The 25,194-nt window shown below is 41.8% G+C and overlaps 2 protein-coding genes across 11 annotated transcripts in view; one reads left to right on the top strand and one right to left on the bottom strand.

Annotated features, from left to right (window-relative positions):
- The window catches only part of LOC147024871 (dedicator of cytokinesis protein 7-like), a 212,571-nt gene that overhangs the window by 84,743 nt on the left and 102,634 nt on the right, over positions 1 to 25,194 (bottom strand). For all 10 annotated transcript variants that reach the window (XM_085885204.1, XM_085885210.1, XM_085885205.1 and 7 more), the window contains 4 exons: positions 13,478 to 13,595; positions 13,290 to 13,360; positions 6,344 to 6,482; positions 2,567 to 2,668 (listed from right to left, as the gene is read on the bottom strand). In XM_085885204.1, coding sequence (XP_085741330.1) covers positions 2,567 to 2,668; positions 6,344 to 6,482; positions 13,290 to 13,360; positions 13,478 to 13,595 — 430 coding nt within the window. The remainder of the gene's footprint in view (positions 1 to 2,566; positions 2,669 to 6,343; positions 6,483 to 13,289; positions 13,361 to 13,477; positions 13,596 to 25,194) is intronic.
- On the top strand, positions 18,297 to 24,768 carry LOC147024873 (angiopoietin-related protein 3-like). The gene is made up of 4 exons (XM_085885228.1): positions 18,297 to 18,868; positions 21,851 to 21,961; positions 22,359 to 22,473; positions 24,015 to 24,768. Exons 1-4 carry the CDS (start codon positions 18,365 to 18,367, stop codon positions 24,056 to 24,058), a joined length of 774 nt encoding a protein of 257 aa, XP_085741354.1. The 5' UTR covers positions 18,297 to 18,364; the 3' UTR covers positions 24,059 to 24,768.

Below are 25,194 nucleotides of genomic sequence, written 5' to 3'. Positions count from 1 at the left end.
TCAAGGAAGGATATAAGAGGCAGAATGAGTTAGTGATATTTTTCAAGCAAAAATATTTGTTTTCTTTGTTTTCAAGCGAGGAGGGGGAAATAAAATAAAGCTGAGGAGCATGAAGGAAAACGCATGGGATGAAGCAGAATGAAGCGCATATCTTGAGAGGTTTTTGCTAGTTTTCATGGAGAGGTGCTTGAAATTCAAGCGAGAGATGGATGCTGTCATGGCAACTTATACTGATAATGGGGCAAATTAGCTAAATATAGCATAACAATTGTGCATTTTGTGAGGAAAGCACCAAATTTGGCACACTAGTAGCCTATCATATTATGAACAGATTTGGATATTGGGCCATCTCAAATTCAGCCGCTGATGGCTGTTGGCAGCCATTTTCCACTGCCATCAAAAATTTTGAGATGGCCCAATATCCAAATCGGTTCATAACATGATAGGCTACTAGTGTGCCAAATTTGGTGCTTTCCTCACAAAATGCACAATTGTTATGCTAAGTTGCCCCACTACGAGGTCTATATAACATGCAGAACAAGGCAAAGCAGACAAAGATCACCTCCTTCATCACAAAATCTGATAATTCTGACAACCCGAAGCCAAGAACATCGACGCCATCTCAATAACCTCCAACGCCCTCCATCAGCAACATCATCATCATCATCATCATCATCATCATCATCATCATCATCATCATCATCATCAAAAGTAAGTACAATTTTAAGTGTTTTTCATTTTTACGAGGTTAGGCAAAAAAGTCGATACATTTTAGAGTCGGTTCCTCTATAAACCTAGTTTTCTGACAGGTCTTAACTTTCCACATCGTGGTTTTGCCCAACTTGGGGATTTTCAAGAATGTAACCCCCACAAATGGGGAGGGTCTTGCTGTAAGGCAGGAAGAACCAGAGATGCTCAGAGTGTCAAACAATGTCCGAATTGGACAAATGAACACTTTTTTTTAGCAATCGGAACTGCTGCTAAGGTGAATTCCGCAGTTTACATTTTGAAATTTGGCTCAGGTTAAGAGAGAATAGAGCTTATCGCATGTGCAGAAATGAAATAAAGCCATGAACACTGGCATCTCCGGGCATTTAAGTAAGCATTGCGATGTAGCCAGCGATTCATAGGTATGAAGATGAGGCATTCGATGATGTGAGTGATGAAAGTGAAAAAAAAATTGAGCGCTTTATCGTTAAGAAACCGTTGTGGCTTGTTCCACGTCAAGCATCGTTAAGTATGCCAAAAATATGGCAAATTAAGACCCCAGAGAGCAGACAGAGGGCTGACAAAGGGGTTGACCAAGGATGAAGCCTTGATAGTGAAAATTAAATGAGGAGGTTAATTATCTTCAAAAGGGGTGTTTAAATTAACCCAAACACACAATTTTCATTCCTGCACTCCTTGAGAGTTCCGTTAATATGCATGCAAAGTTTCAGGCCATTATATTTCATGATTTTGGAGTTATGGAGGACACACACACACACACACACACACACACACTGACACACTTTTTTATTATAGAAAGATGACAGCCTCATCGAGATTTTGCCAAATGTGGAGTAGATTTTGTTGCATTTCTGGGGTATTACTTGGCAGAGATCGGTTTTTCTGCAGCTCCCGATCCATGTCACAAGACAAGTTCGATGGCATTCATGTCAGGACTCATTGGTGCCCGGGAAGAAGCTGTAGTCCACTCCATTTCTTCCAAACAGAAGATGTTCTTGACGTATGGCACACATAACCATCTTCCTGCGGTAAATGTGTTCCATACAACAAAATGCCTTGCTTGTAGAGTGGTAAAAGGGTTTCTTGTGACACCAGCAAGGCATTGTTTTTGCAGTATGGAACATTTTGCTACCATACTACCAGATACCAACAGGTGTAGTCCATTTTTTTTTTTACATAGTCAAGGCTTGTGGAAGAGTCCATTTAATTGTCGTATCATGGATTATTCAAACGAAATTTGTTTATAATTAAAGCTGTTCATTTTATTCTGACAAGGTGCTGCATAATACGGATTTATAATGTTTTGGAAAATTCACTATTTCTACTTGGTTTAGGTTTTTACTACAATTTTCACAGATTCACATACGATCACACATCGGCAAAGATTTCGGGACAAAACATGCAGCTTGCATAGAGGAAGGTAAGCATGCAATTTTTAGTAAAATTACTTGTAGAGGAGCTGATTAATTCTCAGTCAGGTAAGGGTCAATAAAAGAAGCACCAGGGATGCTTCTCGACCTAAAAAAACAGCCCCACATCTTAATATTAAAGTTGAATTTATTCTTGACTAACAGGATGGAGGATACAGAGGTTACAACTTTATGCACCAGGTGGTGCATTGTAGGAGTGAAGAATCGTGTCGTTAACACCTGGGTCATTGACACGAGTCATGTTGGTGGAGGGGGCAAGGTTGTGGGCCACACCACAGATAAGAGATGAGTATGCCAAATCGCTCCGATAATAGTGGTTCAATATCAAAAATAACCACATTAGTCATCACACATAGTTTAAGCATTGTGTACAATATTTATTAATAGGTCACAGCCAACAGACTTACGTCAGGGGACAGCACACAATAGCTGGGCAGGGGTTTTTCCAGCGATACAGGCAGGCACAATGACCCCGTGCGAAGCCGCCCATTGTGCAACAGGGGTATCCACTGGTAGGCCATGGAAAAGAAGTGGGGTTAAAAATATATATATAGATATTTAACTGAACCAAAAACACAACATATTGGCATTTTTTAAAATTACAAAACAAGTAAAAAATTCCACTTTCGGAATTTTTTTAAAATGCCTTATATTTTTGAAATCCTGATTGTCAATCGATATGAATAAAAGGCAGTGTGTGCATGTGTGTGTCTCCTCCATAACTCCAAAACCATCAAACATATCAGCCTAAAACTTTGCATGCATACAAAGGGAACTCCAAAGAAGTGCATGACTGAAAATTGGGTGTTTGGGTGAATTAAAACACTCGTCTTGAGGATAATTAATGGGCTGATTTAATTAAATCCTTCATCAGGTGATCCTCGGCCACCTCGCTCTCTGAGGTCTGAAGGCGTTTCCTTGGTTTCCTCACTGAGGTCTGAAGCCGCCATGTTTTTTGGCCTGCTCAACCATGCCTTGATTTGGAACAGGCCGCAACGATTTCTTAACGATAAAGTTTTTTATCACTTTCCTCACTCATATCGAATGCCTGTTCATCATAGCTACGCATCGCTGTATGCATCGCCTTTGTAAGTCCTATAGCTTTAAAATTAGGAGCTTGGAGCGATTTAATGCATTATGAGACAATTTTCCACGATCGACTCTCACGGAATAATTAAAGTATAACATTGAAATATTGTTTCGGTTTTGAGGATCGCATATCATCCGGACAAAATAAATGTCAAAATCTGTTGTGAGATTTGATAATTTAAAGAAATCCGGGCGGTGTTTGTCTCCGGATGCGTCTGCACAGGAGTTTGTCTTCAGATGTGTCTGAGCAGTGTTTGTGTCCGGATGGCTTGGCTCCGGATACATCCGGCAGGTTTTGTCTCCAGACAGTGTTTATAGTATGACTGGTAGAAAATTGATTTCAGACATTATTTTTTTTTCCATCTTCACTGTTATTCTATGTGAAATCATTTGGATGAAAAAATATGAATCGTAATTGATGCTCCACCACACGTTTGCCTTCCTTCATCTCACTTCACACTGTCTTCCCTTCCACCACCCTCCTCGCTGCCCCACCTCTCGTCGATCCTGCACCCCTCCTCGCTCCCCCACTTCTCATCGATCCCGCACCCCTCCTCACTCCCCCACCTCTCGTCGATCCTGCACCCCTCCTCGCTCCCCCTCCTCCTTTACCCTCCCTCCTTTCTCATTTCCCCTTCACCTCTTCACTCTCCCTACTCTCTCTCCCCCACTGCTCTCTCCCTCTTCTCCACTCTTTTTCTCCCTCCCCCCTTTAGTATTCCCGTCAGCGAAGTGACGGGTCGTATTTGCTGGTTATATAATAGTTACAGAAACAAAAGTTATACACTTCAGAAAATCTACATATTGTGCAGTCGTCATTTTTGTCCTCTCATGCACCCAACACATTCCCCCTTCTTCTCTATCTTCTTTATTTTTTTCGCTGCTCTGCTTGCCCTGCTCAACCATCCTGAAGCCTCTTCTACTTTCCATGCTTTGATTCCTTCAATAAAAAGGTAAAACAAGCACTCCAGGCTCTGGAGCGACACAAAGTTTTGGCATAGGCCTTACTCCTTTCACTGCTTTTGTGAGCCCCCCCCCCCGCCCCCTACTCCGAAGCAACAACCTGAATTATTTAATCAAGTTGGGCATCAACATGATGTCTATGCACAATCCATGCTTTGATGCAAGATCTCACCAATGTTGCCTAAAAAATATCTTATTTGACACAAAATAAAACTTTCATATAGATGTGACTGAAGAGCAGTCACAGTGTGGTGTTTGAAAGTTGTAGAAACGGTATGGTGGTGAATGGGAGAAGGGAACAAGGAAGAGAGATGTTGTGCATTCAGTGAAAACGAAGTTCATATAAATTTATGTTTTTTAATTCAGAAAAGCAACAGACAAGCAGTAGAGTAGAAACCTGTGCATCACGAGTGGGAGTGAATTTTCCAAATAGGGAGATTAATGGGAACTACACGGTGAGGAAGGGAAAAGGGGAGGAGAGGGGAGCGTAATGGTCAGTTCGAAGCATCTGGAATAAAATTATTGACAAATAATTCTGCAGAATGAGAATGTTTTGCCGATTTTTTATTCTCGCATTAAAAGGATATCGATACTGTACATATGAAGTGATCAAAATGATTGTCAATAAAAGCTTTAAGGCCACGTTGACGCGTTGACGCGTTGACTGACGCGTTGACATTCTGACCCGCGTTAAGCAGGTCAGTCGAGCGTGCATACCTCTCGGCTAGCCTTCCAGCCTATGATGCACTGGTCCTATAAAATGTATGTACCCCCCTTCCCCACATCCCTCCACTCCTCCCACCCCCACCCCACCTCTCCCAAGAAGAGTATGTTTTGCTCCAAAATCAGAAACACATTTTTCTGTTTGACTTCATGTAATAGGAGCAATGTGGTCTTGCAGGGTGGTGCATGTATGCCTGAGCATAGTATGAAATGAAGAAATAGCTGTCTAGTGTAGGTTTGATTCATAACCTGGCTATAACCTGTCGGGTTGGTGGTTTACAGGCAGGGTGCTGTATCACAAGGTGTCCCGTCCCTCCTATGGATGTCCAATCTGCTAGAATTGGTCGGTGGAGGTAAAATATCCAACAGTGTCTTTTGCAGAGTAGGCGAGTTATCACTGGCACCCTGACCAAATTACAAATCCCTACCACCAGCAGATGAATGTCAGGTCTGGCCAGTTGGTTCATGATAGACTTGGGCCAAAAACGTTCCCTGGAAAACCCCACAATGATGTGGGAATCATTTGGCTGCGGTAGTGGTACTAGTAATTGTTTAGGAACAACATGGTGGTTACTGTCACACAACGCAAAACAAAATTAAAGTTTACAAGAAATAGTGACAACACATTGTGTAAACAATAACGAACCGTGCTTCCCCATTGTCTCGGGCCGCTCACGTGCATTGGATTTTTCATTTATTTATTTTCATTTATTATTTTCATTCATTTATATTTTCATTTATGGGTGCTTCCCAACAGTTCCGTGATGTTTTCTGGTGTATCGGCTTCAATGTCCATCGGCATGTGAAATAAATGAAAATAAATGATACCGTGCTTCCCCATTGTCGCGGGTCGCTCACGTGCATTTTTCTTTTTTTTCCCCCCCAACATATTTATTTTCATTTATTTATATTTTCATTTATGGACGCTTTTCGACGGTTCTGTAATTTTTCCCGGCGTATTGACTTTGATGTCCGCCGGCACGTGAAATTTCAGCTTTCTATGTCACCCGAAAGGTACCAAACATTAATGAGTCCAGTGAGTGAGAGTGAGTGAGTCGGTGGTTAGATTGAGCTTTATATATTAGATAACAAAGCATTTTTCATGATTTGGTGTTCCTGCATAAACACATACAGTATACAGCTCATGTTGCTGGGATCCCAGGTACAAACCACATACTGTGTACAGTAATGTGTTGATTTGTCCATCGTTTACTAATTACTGGTTTTGACAGCATACAGTCCCATACACGTAGAGATATCAGGGATGTACACAACCTGTTTATCACATCACAACTATTGCGTTTGGAGAGCGACTTGACACAAAAGGTATAATACACAGTTATGGACTAAATTATGATTGCATCGCGATAGGTTCTGTCCGTTTCAAAAAAAAAATCTTTATCACGTACAGTGTAGCCGACAGGTGTCTCCAGCGGGGTGTTCTGTTTCTGCTGGCAGCTGATGTGGAAGAAAGTAAAGAGGATGTGATGGTAATCAGTCAGGTGCGAGGGTAACTTGATCTTTATCTCTTCGTAAAAATCTGGAGACCTGCATGGAGAGAAAAACAGCAAGCACAGTGTTACTTCAACACCCCCCCCCCCATTCCACCACCCCACCTCTCACCCTTCTAACTACACAGGGCCAACTTCTCCAGGAGCCTTTTTCTTACAATCCCCGTGCACACCTGTTTCTCTTGTGAATACCAAAGAAACATTGCCAAACAAGGTGTCACAATGAAGGGTTAAATTAGCAGAATGGCTGATAGGAGGGCCTGGACGTGTGCACCCTCACCTCTAACCTGTGTAGCCTGGGTTTGAATACCGACCCAGCTATAAGCTGTCACCCTGGCGTTTCACAGGCTGGGTGATTAATCAGTGTGTGTGTGTGTGTGTGTGTGTGTGTGTGTGTGTGTGTGTGTGTGTGTGTGTGTGTGTGTGTGTGTGTGTGTGTGTGTGTGTGTGTGTGTGTGTGTGTGTGTGTGTGTGTGTGTGTGTGTGTGTGTGTGTGTGTGTGTGTGTGTGTGTGTGTGTGTGTGTGTGTGTGTGTGCTGTCCCACGGATTGACATGAAACGGGTAATATCTGTAAAACAGAATGTTACTGCAGAAATAGAAATGTCCCCCACAAAAAGTTATCCTTTTACCTCCACCACCGAGGGTGGATGGAGGTTAAGTTTTCACCCCTGTCTGTCTGCCTGTCTGCCTGTCTGTGAGCAGGATGTCTCAAAAAGTTATGGAAGGATTTGGCCGAAACTTGGTGGACAGGTTGTGCGTGTCACAAGCATGAATTGATTCGATTTTGGTGAAGATCCGGATCCTAGAATGAAGTGATTCTTCACAAGTGAGAAAGAGAGAGTGAGAATGAGAGAGAGAGAGAGAGAGAGAGAGAGAGAGAGAGAGAGAGAGAGAGAGAGAGAGAGAGAGAGAGAGAGAGAGAGAGAGAGAGAGAGGGAGAGAGAGAGGAGAGAGAGAGAGAGAGAGAGACGATGAATAGAACAATGTAACAATTACAAGCCAATTCGATTTTGGCTCAGGTCCACACGCAGACCCGGCTTAATCGGTGGGTTACAAAACATAAAATGTTCAACCTGGCGGAGGTATGCACCCTATCGAGTGCCGTTCTAGTTATTATTATTCTTCCTCTTCTATCATCGACGGGCAGCTGTTTGGATAGTCTCTCTCCTGTACCGATACCACCTAAGATCTACCCACTTACATGAGGAGTCTTTTCTGCTGCGTTTCTATTTGAAGGGATTCTTTTGGTCATAAACCATCCACTTTAACTTTACAATAATGATGTGGCTAAATAACTGTCAACAACCATCCCAAAGAAACTTCAACTGACCCACCCCAATCGTTGTCCATAAACAGCTTGTCACATCACAATCTGCACTCGAGTCGGTCTAAGAGCACGGTTAATTGAAACAGAGACACTGTGAACCACTTTGTATTGACATTTTCTTCAAAGTGACAAGTGCTTCCCGCAGTTTTGCTCCCCATCAGGCGCTTCCACAGTCATTTCCTTGAGCCACCTGAGATCAGTGAGTCACCGATCTCCGACGGTGTGGACATCTCTATCTTTGAGATGGCGAGTCACCGATCTCCGACGGTGTGGACATCTCTATCTTTGAGATGGCGAGTCACCGATCTCTGACGGTGTGGACATCTCTATCTTTGAGATGGTGAGTCACCGATCTCATGGATTTGCTCCTTCAGCTCCTCTGTGCACTTCTGCCTCCAATCGTGCTTCGGATTTTCACGTCAGATTCTGATAAAAGGTAGCGACAGTAACCAGCAGCTCAAATGGTGTTTCTCTGAGAGGAAGCCGACCCTGCAGATATCCTCAACCATAATTGCTGCAGCGATTCCAAACTGTTTCTCCTTTGGCTTGTTCCTGTTCAAAGATTGTATCGTCGTTTGTTGCCTCCCTTCTGCGGTGAATCAGGACACCCACGACTTGGTCATGAACTATTCCACAATTCGAATTCTACCTTGGACAGATCATTCACCCCATGGTACAAGATGTACCCCTCAACCAGATTGGTGGGAACGCAAAATTATTTCGGGTACTGGCACAAAACATTTCACTTCATGTGCTGTGGGATTATTAGTATCTACAAGCAAATACAAACAGATGGGAGAGCTGGCTGTGTTTTTTTTTTTTAACATCCCCTCTGAATAAGTTTTTCATTTTCAATGAAGAGCACGTGAGGGGATGCACGGACCCAAAACGCACCGGTAAAACGATCATAAATTCCAAACGATTATTCCAAAAATCGAAGTGAGACAGTTGTTGACAAGTCGGAAGGAAAGAAAAAAAAAATACTGTAATTCAGGTCCTTACATGTTACCCCAGATCTCATATCCAAGCACAGACAAGTTGACCATTTGCCCTCTCCCTCCCCCGAGGCCTTACAATGCTCGAATTGTGGTTGTAGCCAGGGAATAAACATTAAGAGCAAGATTGTGGTACCTCTCGGGTAGCCCCCACCTCACCAGCCTCAACACAAGTGGTTTGAGTAACAGCGTGTTGATATCATCAATTTAACCACGACTATCCTTGAATGTTTGGCTTGGGTTTTACTGGAACCATTTGGCGTGTCAGGTGAGGCCTTGCAACGCATATTGAGCAAAAACTGAATAGCACAGGAAATGGGTGTGCAGTGGGACATCCCTGTAGCAGCTGTTCTTGGCTAATGACAAAAAGAATGCCAATGTGTTGATGATGATATCAAGTTCCGACACACACAGACACTGGGAACCAACACACTGGCACTTTTATCATTACGCTATAAGTGGAAACCTGTCGGCATTTCATACCATTGGCCAATAATAGCTGCTGTTAGAGGGGATGTCTCAATGCAGCCTTGTGATCTGATTATTATCTAATGGTTGAGGAGCCATAAACTTGAAAATTATATTTACTGATTTGGAGCACCGATGAGCTTCCACATCCACTATCGGCATTGGAACTTTCTTTCTATTTTAGGTTTTTTTCAAAGCAGATTACAGCAGGGCAACCCCGCTACAAAATTCGCTCCACAGATCGATCTGCTATCACGGGCAAACATATACTGTATGCCACGTAGCGCTTAGCATGAACAAATGGAACACAATCATTTCAAGGTGAATCAAAAACTCCAATTGTTCCCGACTGGGTAGAAATACGTTCATCATGTGCGTGGCGACCTTAGTACAGCTCCTGTAGACAGTCTACACCCCCTTTCAAAATGTTCACCTTTTGTTACCTTATAGCCTGGAATTAAATTGCATTTAATCAGACTTTTTTTCCACCTTTATTTACATATCGTAACCCACAACTTCCGAATGAAAAACAAATTCTACAAATTTCAGAAAATTAATTCAAAAATACAAAACTAGAGTACCTTGGTTGGATAAGTGTCCACCCCCCCCCCCATGAGTTAATACATGGTGGAAGCACCTTTAAGAGCAATTACAGCTGTGAGTCTGTTGTGATAGGTCTCCACCAACTTTGCACACCTTGATTGGGCAATATTTGCCCATTATTCTGTACAAAACTTCAAGCTCAGTCAAGTTGCGTGGGGAGCGTTGATGGACAGCAATCTTGAAGTTATGCCACAGATTTTCGATTGGATTTAGGTCGGGGCTCTGACTGGGCCACTCAAAGACATTTTAATTTTTGTTCCTTAGCCACTCCAGTGTAGCTTTGGCTGTGTGCTTCGTGTCGTTGTCATGCTGAAAGGTGAATTCCATCCAAATTTCAGCTTTCTTGCAGAGGGCAGTAGGTTTTCCTCTTGGATTTTTCTGTGTTTTGCTCCAACCATTTTCCCTTCTATCCTGACAAGTGCCCCAGTCCCTGCTGATGAGAAACATCCCCATAACATGATGCTGCCACCACCATGCTTCACAGTAGGGATGGTGTTCTTTGGGTGATGTGATGTGTTGGGTTTGCGCCAAATGTAACGTTTTGCATTTAGGCCAAAAAGTTCCGTCTTGGTTTCGTCAGACCACAAAAGTTTTTGCCACTTGGCTTCAGAATCTCTGGAGTGTTTTTTTGCATTCCTCAAAGGGGACTCAAGGTAGGCTTTTTTGAGTAATTGCTTCCTTTTTGCCACCCTACCGTACAGACCAGACTTGTGGAGTGCTTGGGATATTGTTGTCATATGTACAGAGTGACCAGTCTTTGCCGTAAAGGCATGTAGCTCTTTCAAAGTTGCCATTGGCGTCTTTGTGGCCTCTCTGATCAGTCTCCTCCGAGCTTGGTCATCCAGGTTGGAGGGATGGCCTGATCTCGTCAGTGTCTTGGTGATACCATACTGATACACCTTACACTTCTTAATGAGTATCTTGAGTGTGCTCCAAGGGATATTCAAGGCTTTTGAAATGTATGTATACCCATCTCCTGATCTGTGCCTTTCCACAACTTTCCACAACATATCGAAACCTACAGGAACAGATTATTTTATTCTGAAATAATCAGAATCACTACAATTTAAGACAGGTGGAGGCCAATTAACTTGGTGTGTGATTTTGAAGGTGATTGGTTACACCTGAGCTAATTTACAATTGCTATTATAAAGGGGGGGGGGGGAGTGGACACTTATCCAACCAAGATATTCTCGTTTTGTATTTTTAATTAATTTTCTGAAATTTGTGGAATTTGTTTTTTCACTTGGAAGTTGAGGGTTACGATATGTAAATAAAGGTGGAAAAAGTCTGATTTAATGCAATTTAATTCCAGGCTACGAGGCAACAAAAGGTGAAAATTTCGAAAGGGGGTGTAGACTTTCTATAGGAACTGTATATTGGCCACATCAAATGAAATGCAATGGGAAAAAAATGAGTCTTGAGCGATCAGGTGACCAAGGAAACGCATTCTTGGTGATGCATCGAGCCTGTGATCAAAGCTCAATTGAGAGCAAGCATCTCATCAGTCGATTTTACCATAAGGAATTGCTCGGGTATCGCCGGACTTGTTTTTCTTTACACTTTCAAAATGATGAGCTACAATGCTTATGACATCATTCCAAAGTAATAGTTCTGATGGTGCGTCGTGGAGATGTCGACAAATACACACATATCAATGCCGTGCCCGTGTAGTGACGGGGTTAAAGATCAATTTTACAAAGGTTAATTGCAATCCATTGATCACCAATAAAAATGAAGATTTCAAAACATGAATTGTTATATTATAAAGATTTTTTTTATTATTTGTTACAAAATAATAATTTCAAAAAAGAAAGATGGTTTGTCGCCCAGCTTTTGCTTCAACTCTGTGAATAAATTATCACCAAATTGTTCAACCAATCGACTGTAAATATGAATAAGCTTGATGGTTTCATTGACCCGAGTTTTCAGAATTTTTCACTGTTCCACCTTCTCTTTGATCTCACTTGCCACCATCTTGAATTTCAGCATGTGGAGGAAACCCACGGTTATCAGGATTGAATACAAACGCTAAAAAACAAAATCCCTCCAAATATTATGAATATAAATGCATGACATTGCCTTTTGTAAACACAAATCGAGGTCAATTTCGAATCACCCTCATAATTTTACATTGACCATGACCAATTCTCAGTGAGAAAACATACTCGAGCTACAAGGCAAAAGCCCAGCTTTGTTCCTCGATCATTCTTTACCATGCCAAATCCTTCACCAACACCACACTGTCCTCCATAACACATGCTGCGTTGTGCTCAACCCTGTGGAATACACTTGCTTTCTTTGAGCCATTAATCCTGTGCCTCACTTGGCAATGTCTGATTGCTGCTGAGTTCAAGGCTTTAAAGATCACTCGAGTACTATAGTAGTATAGGAAGTTCAGGCCAGTGCATTATTGGTCTAAACTCTAAAATAAAAGACAAGTCGATTGTCTAATCAGTTTTTTAATGAGTGTTTTATGGTCTTGTACCATAAGACACTCGGTAAAGTATCTCACGTCTTACATGGTCTTTCCATGGCTTATGGTCTCGCACCATGAGACACTCCCCATCCCTCCCAACCAGAAGCCCCAGCTTCATCGATCAATGCCCTTATGAGTGCAACTTCAAATTTTAAGACGTCCACTCCTTGCAGTCATGTGACTCGACTTATTTGAATGCCATGTATACTTTCACAAATCCAAAAGAACACCAAGCTGAAGATGTACTTTTGTGATGCGGATTATTTCAATGTAGCACTGCTTAGATAATTTCTGTACGATTCTACGGATGTGAGACGTCGACCGCAATTGCAACAAATTTACACAGGCTTGATGCCATCAACAGGTGATATCTCCAACACTCTGAGAGCGTGTGGTGGTACCACCATGTCACGAATCATCAGATCAGTCAAAGGACACATCAGCCTCTTGTGTCACCTCTCCTCTGCTTGGGCCGTCTCTGATGGTGTGGACATCTCTATCTTATTTCTCCTCATCGTCCATCTCACCAACTTTTCAAATTCAATCCCTCACAAGCCCGATGGCATCGACACAAAACTAGGTGGCTCAACTCAATCAAACATGACTTGCAAATAGTGAACAACACCTCGATGCTACTCCCCGCCTCATTAGAGATAGGACAAGGTGGCATTCCAACGCTGGATCCCCAGCAAGCCCCCTAAGTCAAGTAAGTCAAGTCATACTTTCGCAGAAAAGGTGGGGGGAGGGGGGGGAGGAGGAAAGGGGAATAAGAGTCACCAGCATAATCAATCAAACTTATTGTTTATCAAACAGCAAACTCAAAACTTATTGCAAGTCCCAGATTTAAATAATAACTAGGCAGTGACGTAGCTACATCACCGTTCCGTTCTCCAATGACACATTTCAATCGTTTTTAAGACAGCATCTGGATGGCACAGCTACTCGAAACTTTAATAGAACAGAATACTTACTTGTTGTGATACACCACGCTGGTGTAAGCTTCCCTCACAAACTCAGGGCCACAGGATCGCCCAAAAATAACCTTTTGAACAAACAGACACAATGGCAGTGATAGTTCCAGCACCTCATTCATATAGAAGTGAACAGATTTTATCTTTACATCTCTAGGTCTAGAAACCCCTGCCATTACAAAGCTCACCGGCATTGCTTGACTTGCATCCTCGCCAGACATGAACTGCACCTTCACGGCAATATTTCGCGCCGATCCCTGGCGATTCGCAAAGTTGAGGCTTTGTGGGTAGATGTAGAGAAGATTCCTGAAATGGGGAAGGTAATAACACTTATGATCTCAGATTGTTATGACATCATTTGGCAAACTGTATTTTTGAAGTCAAAATGATGAAATGTTTTTTGTTTTTTTTTCGATATCATATGTTCCTCGGGCTGGCAGGATAGCGTAGAGGTACGCACACTCACCTCCGAACTGTCTAGCCTGGGTTGAAATCACGACTCAGTTATAAAATGCCATCCTGATGTTTCACAGGCACAGCAAGATGTCATTGTGTGTGTGCCATCTATCGGATTGACATTAAACTGGGTGTCTCGTCTACTTGCATTAGTCGGTGCTCGTTGAAGATGTTACGTTGCTAAAGAAGAGTCAGCGAGCTGTCCCCGGCAATCTAGCCAAATTCCAAATTCCTGGACATTCACTCGAGCATCCCGCATGGGAGTGGCGACACATCCAGGATTGTAACCCAAACCAAGAAACTGCTTCGGCAGAACATACAGTCTGTATAAAGTATGGTACATGATGATGACATGTTCCTGTTGCTGAAAGTTCAGAATAAGTAAAACCAAAAAAACAAACCAAATACTGCACCCTGCTTCACACGGTCATTTCAGTGTGGCAAAACTACATTTAGTGTAGCTGTGCTCTGAATTGCTGAATACTGGAGATACTTGTATCATATAAATCTTATCCCTACTTTGGTACTCAAACCCCCACCGAGTGTACATGCATTGCGGACAAGCACTACCGTTTACTCCGAGTGCAGATGAATTTCCAGAATGACAAGACAAACAACACTAATGTACAGCAATAGGAAAGCTATTTCAAAGAAGGTGGAGAGCCTCATTGTCACAGTAAAGTATTTGCCACATCATACCGGGGGTGCGTTCACAGGATTAAGATGGCCATTTGAAAAATTTTGTGCATGACCTCAGTAAGAGCTTGGCAAGTGGGGAGGAGGGGGAGGAGGTGAATGGAGGGCACAGAATTGAGGGTCATCTTCAATAATTGCATTATTTTGGGGGTTTTTTGAAAGGGAGGAGGATGGCAATTTTGTTCCATAATTGAATTACAGTTACAAAACTCAGATGAGTCTCTCCAACAGAATTAACCCTTCGTTGGAGCAAAATAGAGTAGTCGCCTCCACTTTTGATCCGACAGATGTTTAACGCCCAACACAACATCTTCTTGTTGCTTTCCACGGTGGTTAGCATGCCTCAATCAACAACGTTTGAGTTCATGCACTGACATACCAGCAGGGTTCAATGACCTCTGGAGGGCAGTCTGTCCCATAACACTCTGTATAAGAGCTGCCAACACTTGTTCCAGCAGTGGCCAAAGGTTTATCTCGAGTGCCAATGTGGATTATTTCAATGTAGCACCGTTTAGTAACATTTCTGAAAAGAGGTTTTTACAAATTATAATTTGCATAATTATGCATTTATCCACATCATCGCCCACTGTTGTTGCTATAACGTACGAGAATGGCACTCGGTGGAGCACGTACCTCCGCCAGGCTGAACAACTTACATTTTGCAGCAAACTGATAGGCCGGATCTGCATCCGGATCAAAAGCAAAATGTAATTGTCTTGTTCTTGTCACTTAACCAACTCATCCACCAAGTTTGATCCAAATTCGTCCATAACTTTTTGAAAAATCAGGCTATATGTCGTTTTTGGCCCCATCTCTCAATGGTGAAGAATCACTTTTAAAAATTGTAGTATCTAGATCCGGATCCATATCTTCAGCGAAAGCGAAGTGATTCGTCCATGTCACACACCCATCCTGTCCACCAAGTTTCCTCCGAATCTGTCCTGAACTTTTTGAGATACCCTGCTTACAAACAGACAAACAGCCAGACAGATGGGGTGAAAAACCTAACCTCTGTCCATCTTTGGCGGTGGAAGTAATAATCATGGAATCCAGTGTAAAAATAAAAAAATAAAAAAATCTTTGTTGGTGGTTTGACCTCATAAAATATCATTGTACACCCAAAGTGTATAATAGGAAATATGAGTAGCCATTCTTTGAACCCTCAACTTTATTCCACGATACCCACACGACATGAACCCTTCGTGTCCATTTCAAAAGTTATATTCTCATTTATCGCTACTCATTTGCAACTTTGTTTTCCCCATGGCATCTATCCCAAAGAGAAACGTTCCAAAAACATTCTCCGAGCAGCTTTTGCTACAGAGCTCTAAATACAGCTCTCATAAATATGTCTCGTAAATATGTGTCATCCATACATCATGTCGATTTTCCGTAACCGTTTCATCAAGAACTTTATGGGCTGCCATCAGACATGTCCAACATTATGTATGATGGAGATGAGCTGCACCATTATGTGAACAGAGCGTTCACATGAAATGGCCGAAGCAGTTTCTTAGCAAGGGTTATACTGGGTGATTTGCCATTGCCTTCCAGCAGTCAGTGAGGGCAGGAATTTGGAATTTGTTCAGGGTGCCAATGATGACTCGTCTACTCTTCGCAAAGGACACCGTGGGATATTTAACATCCACATAATGATGCTGGACGAGGATGGGGTTTTCCAAATTCCTTCACATTCAGTTGAGTGTTTCTTTGTTTGGTTTTTCCTTTATCGCGACAATGAGGATAAAAAAAATGTTTTAAATATAAATTAAAACTTTCACTTCTGAAGATATCTTGAGGTTGAGCAACACTTGGAATGTCATTAATGGAAGAGGTTCTAAAGGTAACAAGGCTATTTTTATATCACATCATCATTAGTATGTACCATGCTCGATAGCCCGAAGCATATCAACACACCGAAGCAGTTTCTTGTCGAGGGTTAAAATCCTGAACTGATCACCACTTGGACGCAGGACACTCGACTGACTGGGTGAGCAGGAATTTGGAGTTTGTTCTAGGTGCTGGTGATAGCTGCAGCGGACACCGTGGGACCATTAACATCCGCCGACTAATGACGAGAGATGGGACGTACGATTCTACGTCCATCCGAGGGACGACACACACACATTGATGCCTCACCTTGCCTGTGAAATACCAGGATGACAGTTTATACCTGGGTCGGGATTCCAACCCAGGCTCAACAGACAGCTTTGAGGCTTATGAGCATACCTGTAGGGTACCACAACAGTCCTAATAATAAAAACAATTGAGAATAAGCCATAATACGGCACACAGTATTATGTCGAAAATTTTACACATGTAGTAGAAGTTTTATCATTCCAATCTAAAAGTAGAAAACGGTTGTTGCACGCAATAAAAACTGTAGTTCTGGATATATCCGACACACTCATCCGTATAATTGAGAAAAACACAGATTAGATGTTTTACGGGCACTTCCACAAATCCTAAACTCATGCGACTCACAACATCGCCGAGTCCCAAAAAGACTTCCCATTTTATCATCCTTTTTCATAACAAGTCAGCGATGCAAGTTGCAACGCATCATAAAGATATTCTCCCAATTTCACGAGGAAATGCTTTTCGACGTCGAACGTGCAAAACAATTCCCCGACTCGGAGAACAGACGATCAAACCGACATCAAAAATAAACGAGGTTAAAGTAGACTTGTCACGTTTTGGGTTCGACACAAAAACGAAATGTGAAAAAGCCGAAACTGGTTACGGACCCTCCGGCTCCGATTATACAAACCGCTCGTGCACTATAATTTGGCTGATGCAACTTTCACCATTCTCTGCTGAACCTGTTTATTATTATGTTCTGATTCAGAGATCTAAGGCTACTGGAGAAGCTTGTGAGTGCACTTTTACACGAGATACAAGGACATTAGGAAACGAACCAGAAACCAACGTGCCATTTGGGCCTGAGATCATGGCATCGATGGCGAAGAGCTCGGATCGGAAGAGCAAACAGGCCGACCTGAACCTCCAAAGGTTTTCAGCGCATTGTGTCAAGTGATATTCAATGACCTCACACAACCCCCACCAAGTGGTCAAGGAACAAATGGCGATGGTCTCCTGGAAACGTCATGTGACCACAGTGACTCGGGGAATGAGAGACGAGGAGGTAGGTAGGAATGCAACATGCAATGCTCAGTTAGGCATGAGACAACACGGCTGTTGCTTTTTATTAGCACTCAGATAACGGAATGCACTCTTGAACTTTAAACACACACACATAAGAGTGCAAAGCATTACACATAGAGCCAAAATGTGAGCGAGCAGCCACACAAGCACACATTTTAGTAATAAATTCTGTATTCGTGAATACATTTTGTGACTCATATGCAATGACAAATGGGGATTCATTGCACGAGTTCAAATCGAGCTTAAAGCTTGTGGTGAAAACTTATTCGCTTGTTATACGAGTTCCCTTACAAGGAACTTTGACATAGGAGGAGGTCATTCGGCCCATCAAAGCCTGCACAATTATTCCTGATGTATGGTTGTTTGTGTACGTTCTATCCTTGCTGTAAATGCTGACATCAAGCAAGGAAGCAGCACGTAAACTTTTTGAGAGTATTTGGTACGACTCAGTCGGGGTTCGAACCTCCGACCACCGCTAGTGCTGCACGCAATTCAAGTCATCAATCGTTTTTTGACAATTCATCTCCATGATGACAAGTTCTTCCAGCAATCACCGACCAATCCCACCCCCTCACGTCTCATCTCACGAAAACCCCGGCCCAGATGCTTCATCATCTCCCAAACGGTCGCAAATCCGCCAAACCCGCCCAACCCTCCCCTTTCACTGCCACTATTTGTATAAAAAGAACCAACCTGAAGGCAAATCCACAGAGAGACGGAGAAAGAGAGAGAGAGCGAGAGAATAAAAGATCCATAAAATGAGGTGCTACATCCAACTACTGTCTGCCTTGCTACTGGTTGTGCTTTGCATATCGGGCTCACCCAATAGACCTGGACACGCTTTGCCGACAGACAAGCTGTCACGGAAACCTCGCTATGCTCTGGAAGAAGAGGTAAACTTGGTGTCTTACGGGTTAATTCAGCTTGGAAGCACTTTCAAGCACTATATGGACAAGGTGACAGGCCAAGTGAACGGAGCACTGCGGAGCATACGCGAGCAGGCTGCGGACTTCCTGCGCCTCGAGGCCACTACGAGCGAACTTCGGAGCAGGGAGCAACGTTTGGCCGAGCGCACACAGATTCTTGAGGAGAGCGAAACAGCACTGCGGAAGGACACGGAAAGACTTCATGAGAGACTGGAAGCCATCGCGGCTGAAGAAATGGATCTGGCAAGAAAGATGGAACATCTTGAGAAGAGACTCAACAATGGGTCAACGATGGAGGGAGATGAGGGTGTTCAGCCTGACATTGTAGTGTTGAAGGTAAATCGATGGTGTTTTCACCACCATTTTTTACATCACATTAATTAATGTTTTCTCTTTTATTAAGCTTGAATCATTTAGCAATGTCTCGATCAACTGCTTGTATATTTTGCAACATAATATGCATCCATCCATTGGGACCATACTCTGTACAGAACATTGGTGCAACTCGTCTCCTGGGCGATTGAGCACAATCTTGGACAGGTCGGCAACATAATATGAAGAGCATTATCCCGTACAAATGTCTTGCATGAGATCTGCTGAGAATCTCATCGTATTTCATATCTTGTAATTATTATTGTTTCACATTTTTTATCCTCCAGCAAATAATGATAAAAACATTATTTGCTCCAGAGATCCTCCGGAGATGTAGGGGGCCGAAGGTCTGCTCGGCTCATGCCTCATAGGCAACTGTTTATCAAGAATATCTATATATATATATATATATATATATATATATATATATATATATATATATATATATATACATATATATATATATATATATATATATATATATATATATATATATATATATATATATACTGAAAAATGTGCAGCTCTGGAATCATATTACATGAGAGAGAAAGCACACTGAGAAATAAAAGGGGAAAAAAACATTTATTGGGCCTCACGTTTCGGGACCTGTCTAGCTTGTCCTCAGAGGCAGTTCTGAAAATGGTTTGCATTTCAAAATTCAGTTTGTATTATTGTCCTGGGTGTATGTGTCTGAGTGCCTGATTGGCTATCATTCCACCAATTGGGTTGGGGATGGGTTGAGGGGAGTAAACAGAAGTTTGGACTGGCATGTTGGCTTCAGGATGGGAGCCTGCGTCCAGAGTGGTTGTTGTCATTGGCCTGATGTGCTTGCATAGTTGTCTGCGTAGGGCTTGGTAATTTGGGTTAAGGTCAACGTGTCTGTTGATTGAGCGGTCATCAGACCACCATGCTTCAATAACCTCACGGCTTGCCTTGGAAGGGGCCATCCCCATGACTGTGGCTTCTTCCCACGTGAAGGTGTGGTGCAGGGGTATTGTTGTGTGTGGCGATGGTGGAGGATGTGTCATGTCTGGCTTCCGTGCATTTGTGTTCAGTCAGTCTGGTAGCCAACCTTTTACCTACGCAAGCATTTCAGGCCCATTTGGCCAAAGGTCAACAACCTGAGTGGAATTTCTAAAATCCTCAATTTTCATCCCATTGACTTGAAATTTGATGAGGATTTATATTTCAGGTCACTGAAGTCAACCAGGCAATTATTTTTGAGGTCAAATTTGTTTTGAGGTCAAATTTGTTAACAGCAACGATACCAATGAAGATAACATATATATATATATATATATATATATATATATATATATAAATACATACATATAGATACATATACATATACATATATATATATATATATATATATATATATATATATATATATATATATATATATATACATATACATATATATATATATATATATATATATATATATATATATATATATATATATATATATATATATATATATATATATATATACATATATATATATATATATATATATATATATATATATATATATATATATATATATATATATATATATATATGTATTTAAATATATATATATATCAATAAATATATATATTTATTCAAATATTTATTGATATAAATATATATAGATAAATATATACATATAAATATGTGTGTGTATATATATATATATATATATATATATATATATATATATATATATATATATATATATATATATATATAAATATATAATATATTATATAAAATATATTGTAGATAAATATATATATATATATATATTATGTATATATGTAATTTTTTTTATTTTTAAATTATATTTATTTATATATATATATATATCAAAACAGGAATGATTTCCCACATGGGGCAAGTGTGAAAATTTTTTGACAACCTAGGAACCAAACCTAGGGGCCTCTGCTCCTGCGGTGATAGCCACTGAGCTCGTGAGTCTTTGGGATAGTCTCAGGGGTGTGCCTGGCAGGCACAATGAAATTGGCCATTGTAGCTTGCAGTGTTCATGTGAGAAACTCCTCAAGCTATCTCAAAGAAAACAAATATATATATATATATATATATATATATATATATATATATATATATATATATATATATATATATATATATATATATATATATATATATATATATATATATATATATATATATATACACAAAGATTTTCAAAGCACATGCAACGATGCCGATGAAGATAACATTAAAAAAAACGTTTAATTTTGAGATAACTATAACTTCACAAACAGAAGCTTGGTGTGGACATATCTATTGGACATATTAACACGTGGAAATGTTTAAATCCGACGAAAAGGTGTGCTCACGTGTGGCTTATTGGAGGGAGGGTGAGGGTTAGAGGTCAAACTGGATATCTGTAACTTCCAGCTGAGTCCAAAGTTACAAGCTGTGACATTAATCCAGCAGGGTATTTCCATAAGGACTCATGGGGTTTTACGCAAGGGTCTGGGCTGGGCATGCCTATGGCGTACGTGCAGCTGAACACATATAACACAAAAAAGCTGACAAAGGTAAAAGTAAGGAAGGGAACTCACCAAATTAACCCTTTCAGGCACATTTAGGATTGTAAAGATAAATAAATATGGTTTCTTCAGTGATCTGTCAAAAATTTCTCGATTACATTATGAGGGGACATTAAAGGTCGCCGTTTAAAAAGTTACATCACCTTTGATCATTCTAACCATCCACACTCTTGTAAGATTTGCTGAATTGCAGCTACAGCTCAGCGTTCTAAGACTACAGCACAATAATTATTTTCTCAAAGCAGCAGAGCTTTACATCATAAATCCGTCTCACATTGGACGGACATGTGACTGTTGGAGGTGACAATGTTCTTTGAACGAAATGTAATCCAAACTAAATTTGCTAATCAATCTCAATTTCCTGACCTAAACCCGACAGTCGTTCTTCGATGGCCACAGCAAGACGCTCTCAGAGCTATTATCAACAGTACAAGAGCAGAGGGACCAGATACACCAGCAAACCCTGAAGATCCGTGAGCTGGAGAAAAAGGTCGGTGGGCCAGTATTGTCCAAAGTACCGTGAAATGGTTAATCTTCGCCGAGTTGACATTTAAGGTTCCAATGTTTTCATACTTCTGTACTGTATGTGGGCCCATGTGAAAATGATGTTAGATGTCCCCCACTCTCATCAACAGTCAATATATATTGTTATATCAAAACCTGTGCCGGGTCTTCCTGAAAGCCACCTTTGTGCACTCGATGAAAACATCTGCAGAAATCCATTTTAACCAACAAGTGGCTTGCGGAGTTGTGCACTAGACGATCGGATATGATAAGTGAGCAGATAATGTGATCAAAATAATGGTCTGTTAGTATAACTAGGTGACATGGATATACCATGTCACAGGTTGAAGGCTGAAAAGTATAAAATGTCTCTTTCTCTCTAGGTGAAGGTCACGAGGAGGAGAATAAAATGGAGACAAAACGCCAACAAAGGCCTGGGCCGTAACAGGAGGCAAAGGGTTTCAACCACCCAGGCCATTCCCCAGAGAGACCGTGATGGTAGGGTTTCAAAACCAACACGAACCGAACCACACAAAAGGCTTGTAAATAAGAAAACAAACAACTGCCACATGCAAAGAAACAAGCTTGCTTCAAGTTGCGGTCCACAGCACGTGGCCACCTTAAAACATACATCCAAAAACAAAAAAATATCACCTCAACACATAAGAGATTGTTACATGAATGTGTCGATAAAAGAACAACATTCACTTCAACAAGCAGCGAGTTTTGTTGTCAGGACAATCTATTTATTAGGTTCGCAGATCACGGCAGGACATTTGATGCACTCTCCCTCTTCCTCCTACTACTCTCCCTCTTCCTCCTACTACTCTCCCTCTTCCTCCTACTACTCTCCCTCTTCCTCCTACTATCCTCCCTCTTCCTCCTACTATCCTCCCTCTTCCTCCTACTACTCTCCCTCTTCCTCCTACTACTCTCCCTCTTCCTCCTCCTATCCTCCCTCTTCCTCCTACTACTCTCCCTCTTCCTCCTACTACTCTCCCTCTTCCTCCTACTACTCTCCCTCTTCCTCCTACTTCTCTCCCTCTTCCTCCTACTACTCTCCCTCTTCCTCCTACTACTCTCCCTCTTCCTCCTACTACTCTCCCTCTTCCTCCTACTACTCTCCCTCCTCCTCCTCCTACCCTCCCTCTTCCTCCTACTACTCTCCCTCTTCCTCCTACTACTCTCCCTCTTCCTCCTACTACTCTCCCTCTTCCTCCTCCTACCCTCCCTCTTCCCCCTACTACTCTCCCTCTTCCTCCTACTACTCTCCCTCTTCCTCCTCCTACTCTCCCTCTTCCTCCTCCTACTCTCCCCCTTCCTCCTACTACTCTCCGTCTTCCTCCTACTACTCTCCCTCTTCCTCCTCCTACCCTCCCTCTTCCTCCTACTACTCTCCCTCTTCCTCCTACTACTCTCCCTCTTCCTCCTACTACTCTCCCTCTTCCTCCTACTACTCTCCCTCTTCCTCCTCCTACTCTCCCTCTTCCTCCTACTACTCTCCCTCTTCCTCCTACTACTCTCCCTCTTCCTCCTACTACTCTCCCTCTTCCTCCTACTACTCTCCCTCTTCCTCCTCCTACCCTCCCTCTTCCTCCTCCTACCCTCCCTCTTCCTCCTACTACTCTCCCTCTTCCTCCTAGTACTCTCCCTCTTCCTCCTACTACTCTCCCTCTTCCTCCTCCTACTCTCCCTCTTCCTCCTCCTACTCTACCTCTTCCCACTATGTGCTGCACATGAACCTCTTCCCTTCCCTCTGCTTACTCTTGTGTCACCCCAAACCTCTTTCTCTTCTCTTCCTACTCGACCCACACTCTATTCACTCTCCTAATGCTTTTTCTTCTTCCTTCATAAAAACTCCATATTTTCTGAATCAACTTACCCCCCTCCCCCCCCTTGTTTTTAAAATAAGTGCACATAATAAACACATAGTTGCACACCTTAAAATCATTCAGCAATTGAATATCGCAATCTTTTTTGGTTTTAACAGTGACATCACTTTTAATAACCCACCTTCTATATGATACTTCTTCCCCTAGGCATTCAGAAACAACTGAGAGGAGAAGAAGAGACGAGTTCATAGAATGGAAAGATGAGATTTAATAAACACGCACCACTGCCAAGAAAGCTCCAACTCCAAAAGCTCTCAGGAACGCGGCGGGCAAGCTTGAGAGTTCCTGAAAGTGTGTTTATCAAGTGCTGCCGACGGCTCAGGCTCTGCCAATAGATGCCTCACCCGCTGCCTGGTTAACAGCGAATTTGTGCAATGGATAACTATGCTGCGTTAACTAGCAGTGAGCATTAAGAGACGTAACTTGCCCATAAGCCAAAGCAATGGCTGCAGGTAGTGGCCTCGGTGTAGGCTTGTATTAATCAACGTATCTTTTCCTTACTTCATCAGAAACATTCTACTGTGTCGGCTCAGTGAGAAGTCTTTACTTGTAATTTATTAAATTATGCATTAATTTCTTTTTTACAAGACGTATAATATACATTTTACATGTGCTTATTGGTGGGTGTGTGTGCAAGTGAGGGTATGCAAAAATATGTATACCAGTATGTGTGTATGCGTGTGCAAGAAGGCCGAGGAAAGCATTTAATGATAACGTTTCAACAATGCAAATGCAACATCGGAGCTTTTGTGTGACATTGGGACGAGTCGGATCCTTTTCTCTGTCGTCAGAGTCCATTTTTATAACTCTCTGCTGCCATTGATCGCTTCACACGAGCTTAATGGTTGTGCCTAGGACTGTACTATATGACGCAAAATAAAGCAAAGCCACATTAAAACCACCCATGGTGTGACTTCTGGTAGAGTTTTATTATATGGTTTGTCATTTTATAGGGAGTACTAGAAGGGTACTCTGTGGAGCGCATACCTCCGCCAAACTGATTCCTTTACATTTTGTATCCCACCGATAGGCCGGATCTGGATTTGGACCTGAACTAAATTAAATTTGTTTGTTCATGTTACCGAACCAACTCATCCACCAAGTTTCTCTGAAATCCATCCATAACCTTTTGAGACATTGCGCCCTATTTTGTTTTAGCCCAATCACTCAATCGTGAAGAATCATTTCAAAAATTGCCACATCCGGATCCAGATTCGGATCTTCAGCAAAATCGAATCAATTTTTTCCTTGTTACACACTCGACCTGCGCACCAAGTTTTGTCAAAATCCGTCTTTAACTTTTTGAGATATCCTGCTATATGTCGTT

This window comes from Eptatretus burgeri, chromosome 6 (assembly GCF_056783735.1).
Source record: "Eptatretus burgeri isolate ZD-2024b chromosome 6, Ebu_testis_v1, whole genome shotgun sequence".
NCBI classification, from domain to species: domain Eukaryota; kingdom Metazoa; phylum Chordata; class Myxini; order Myxiniformes; family Myxinidae; genus Eptatretus; species Eptatretus burgeri.
The sequence above is the reverse complement of the archived record's forward strand: the minus strand, read 5'-3'. Positions and strand labels throughout refer to the sequence as shown.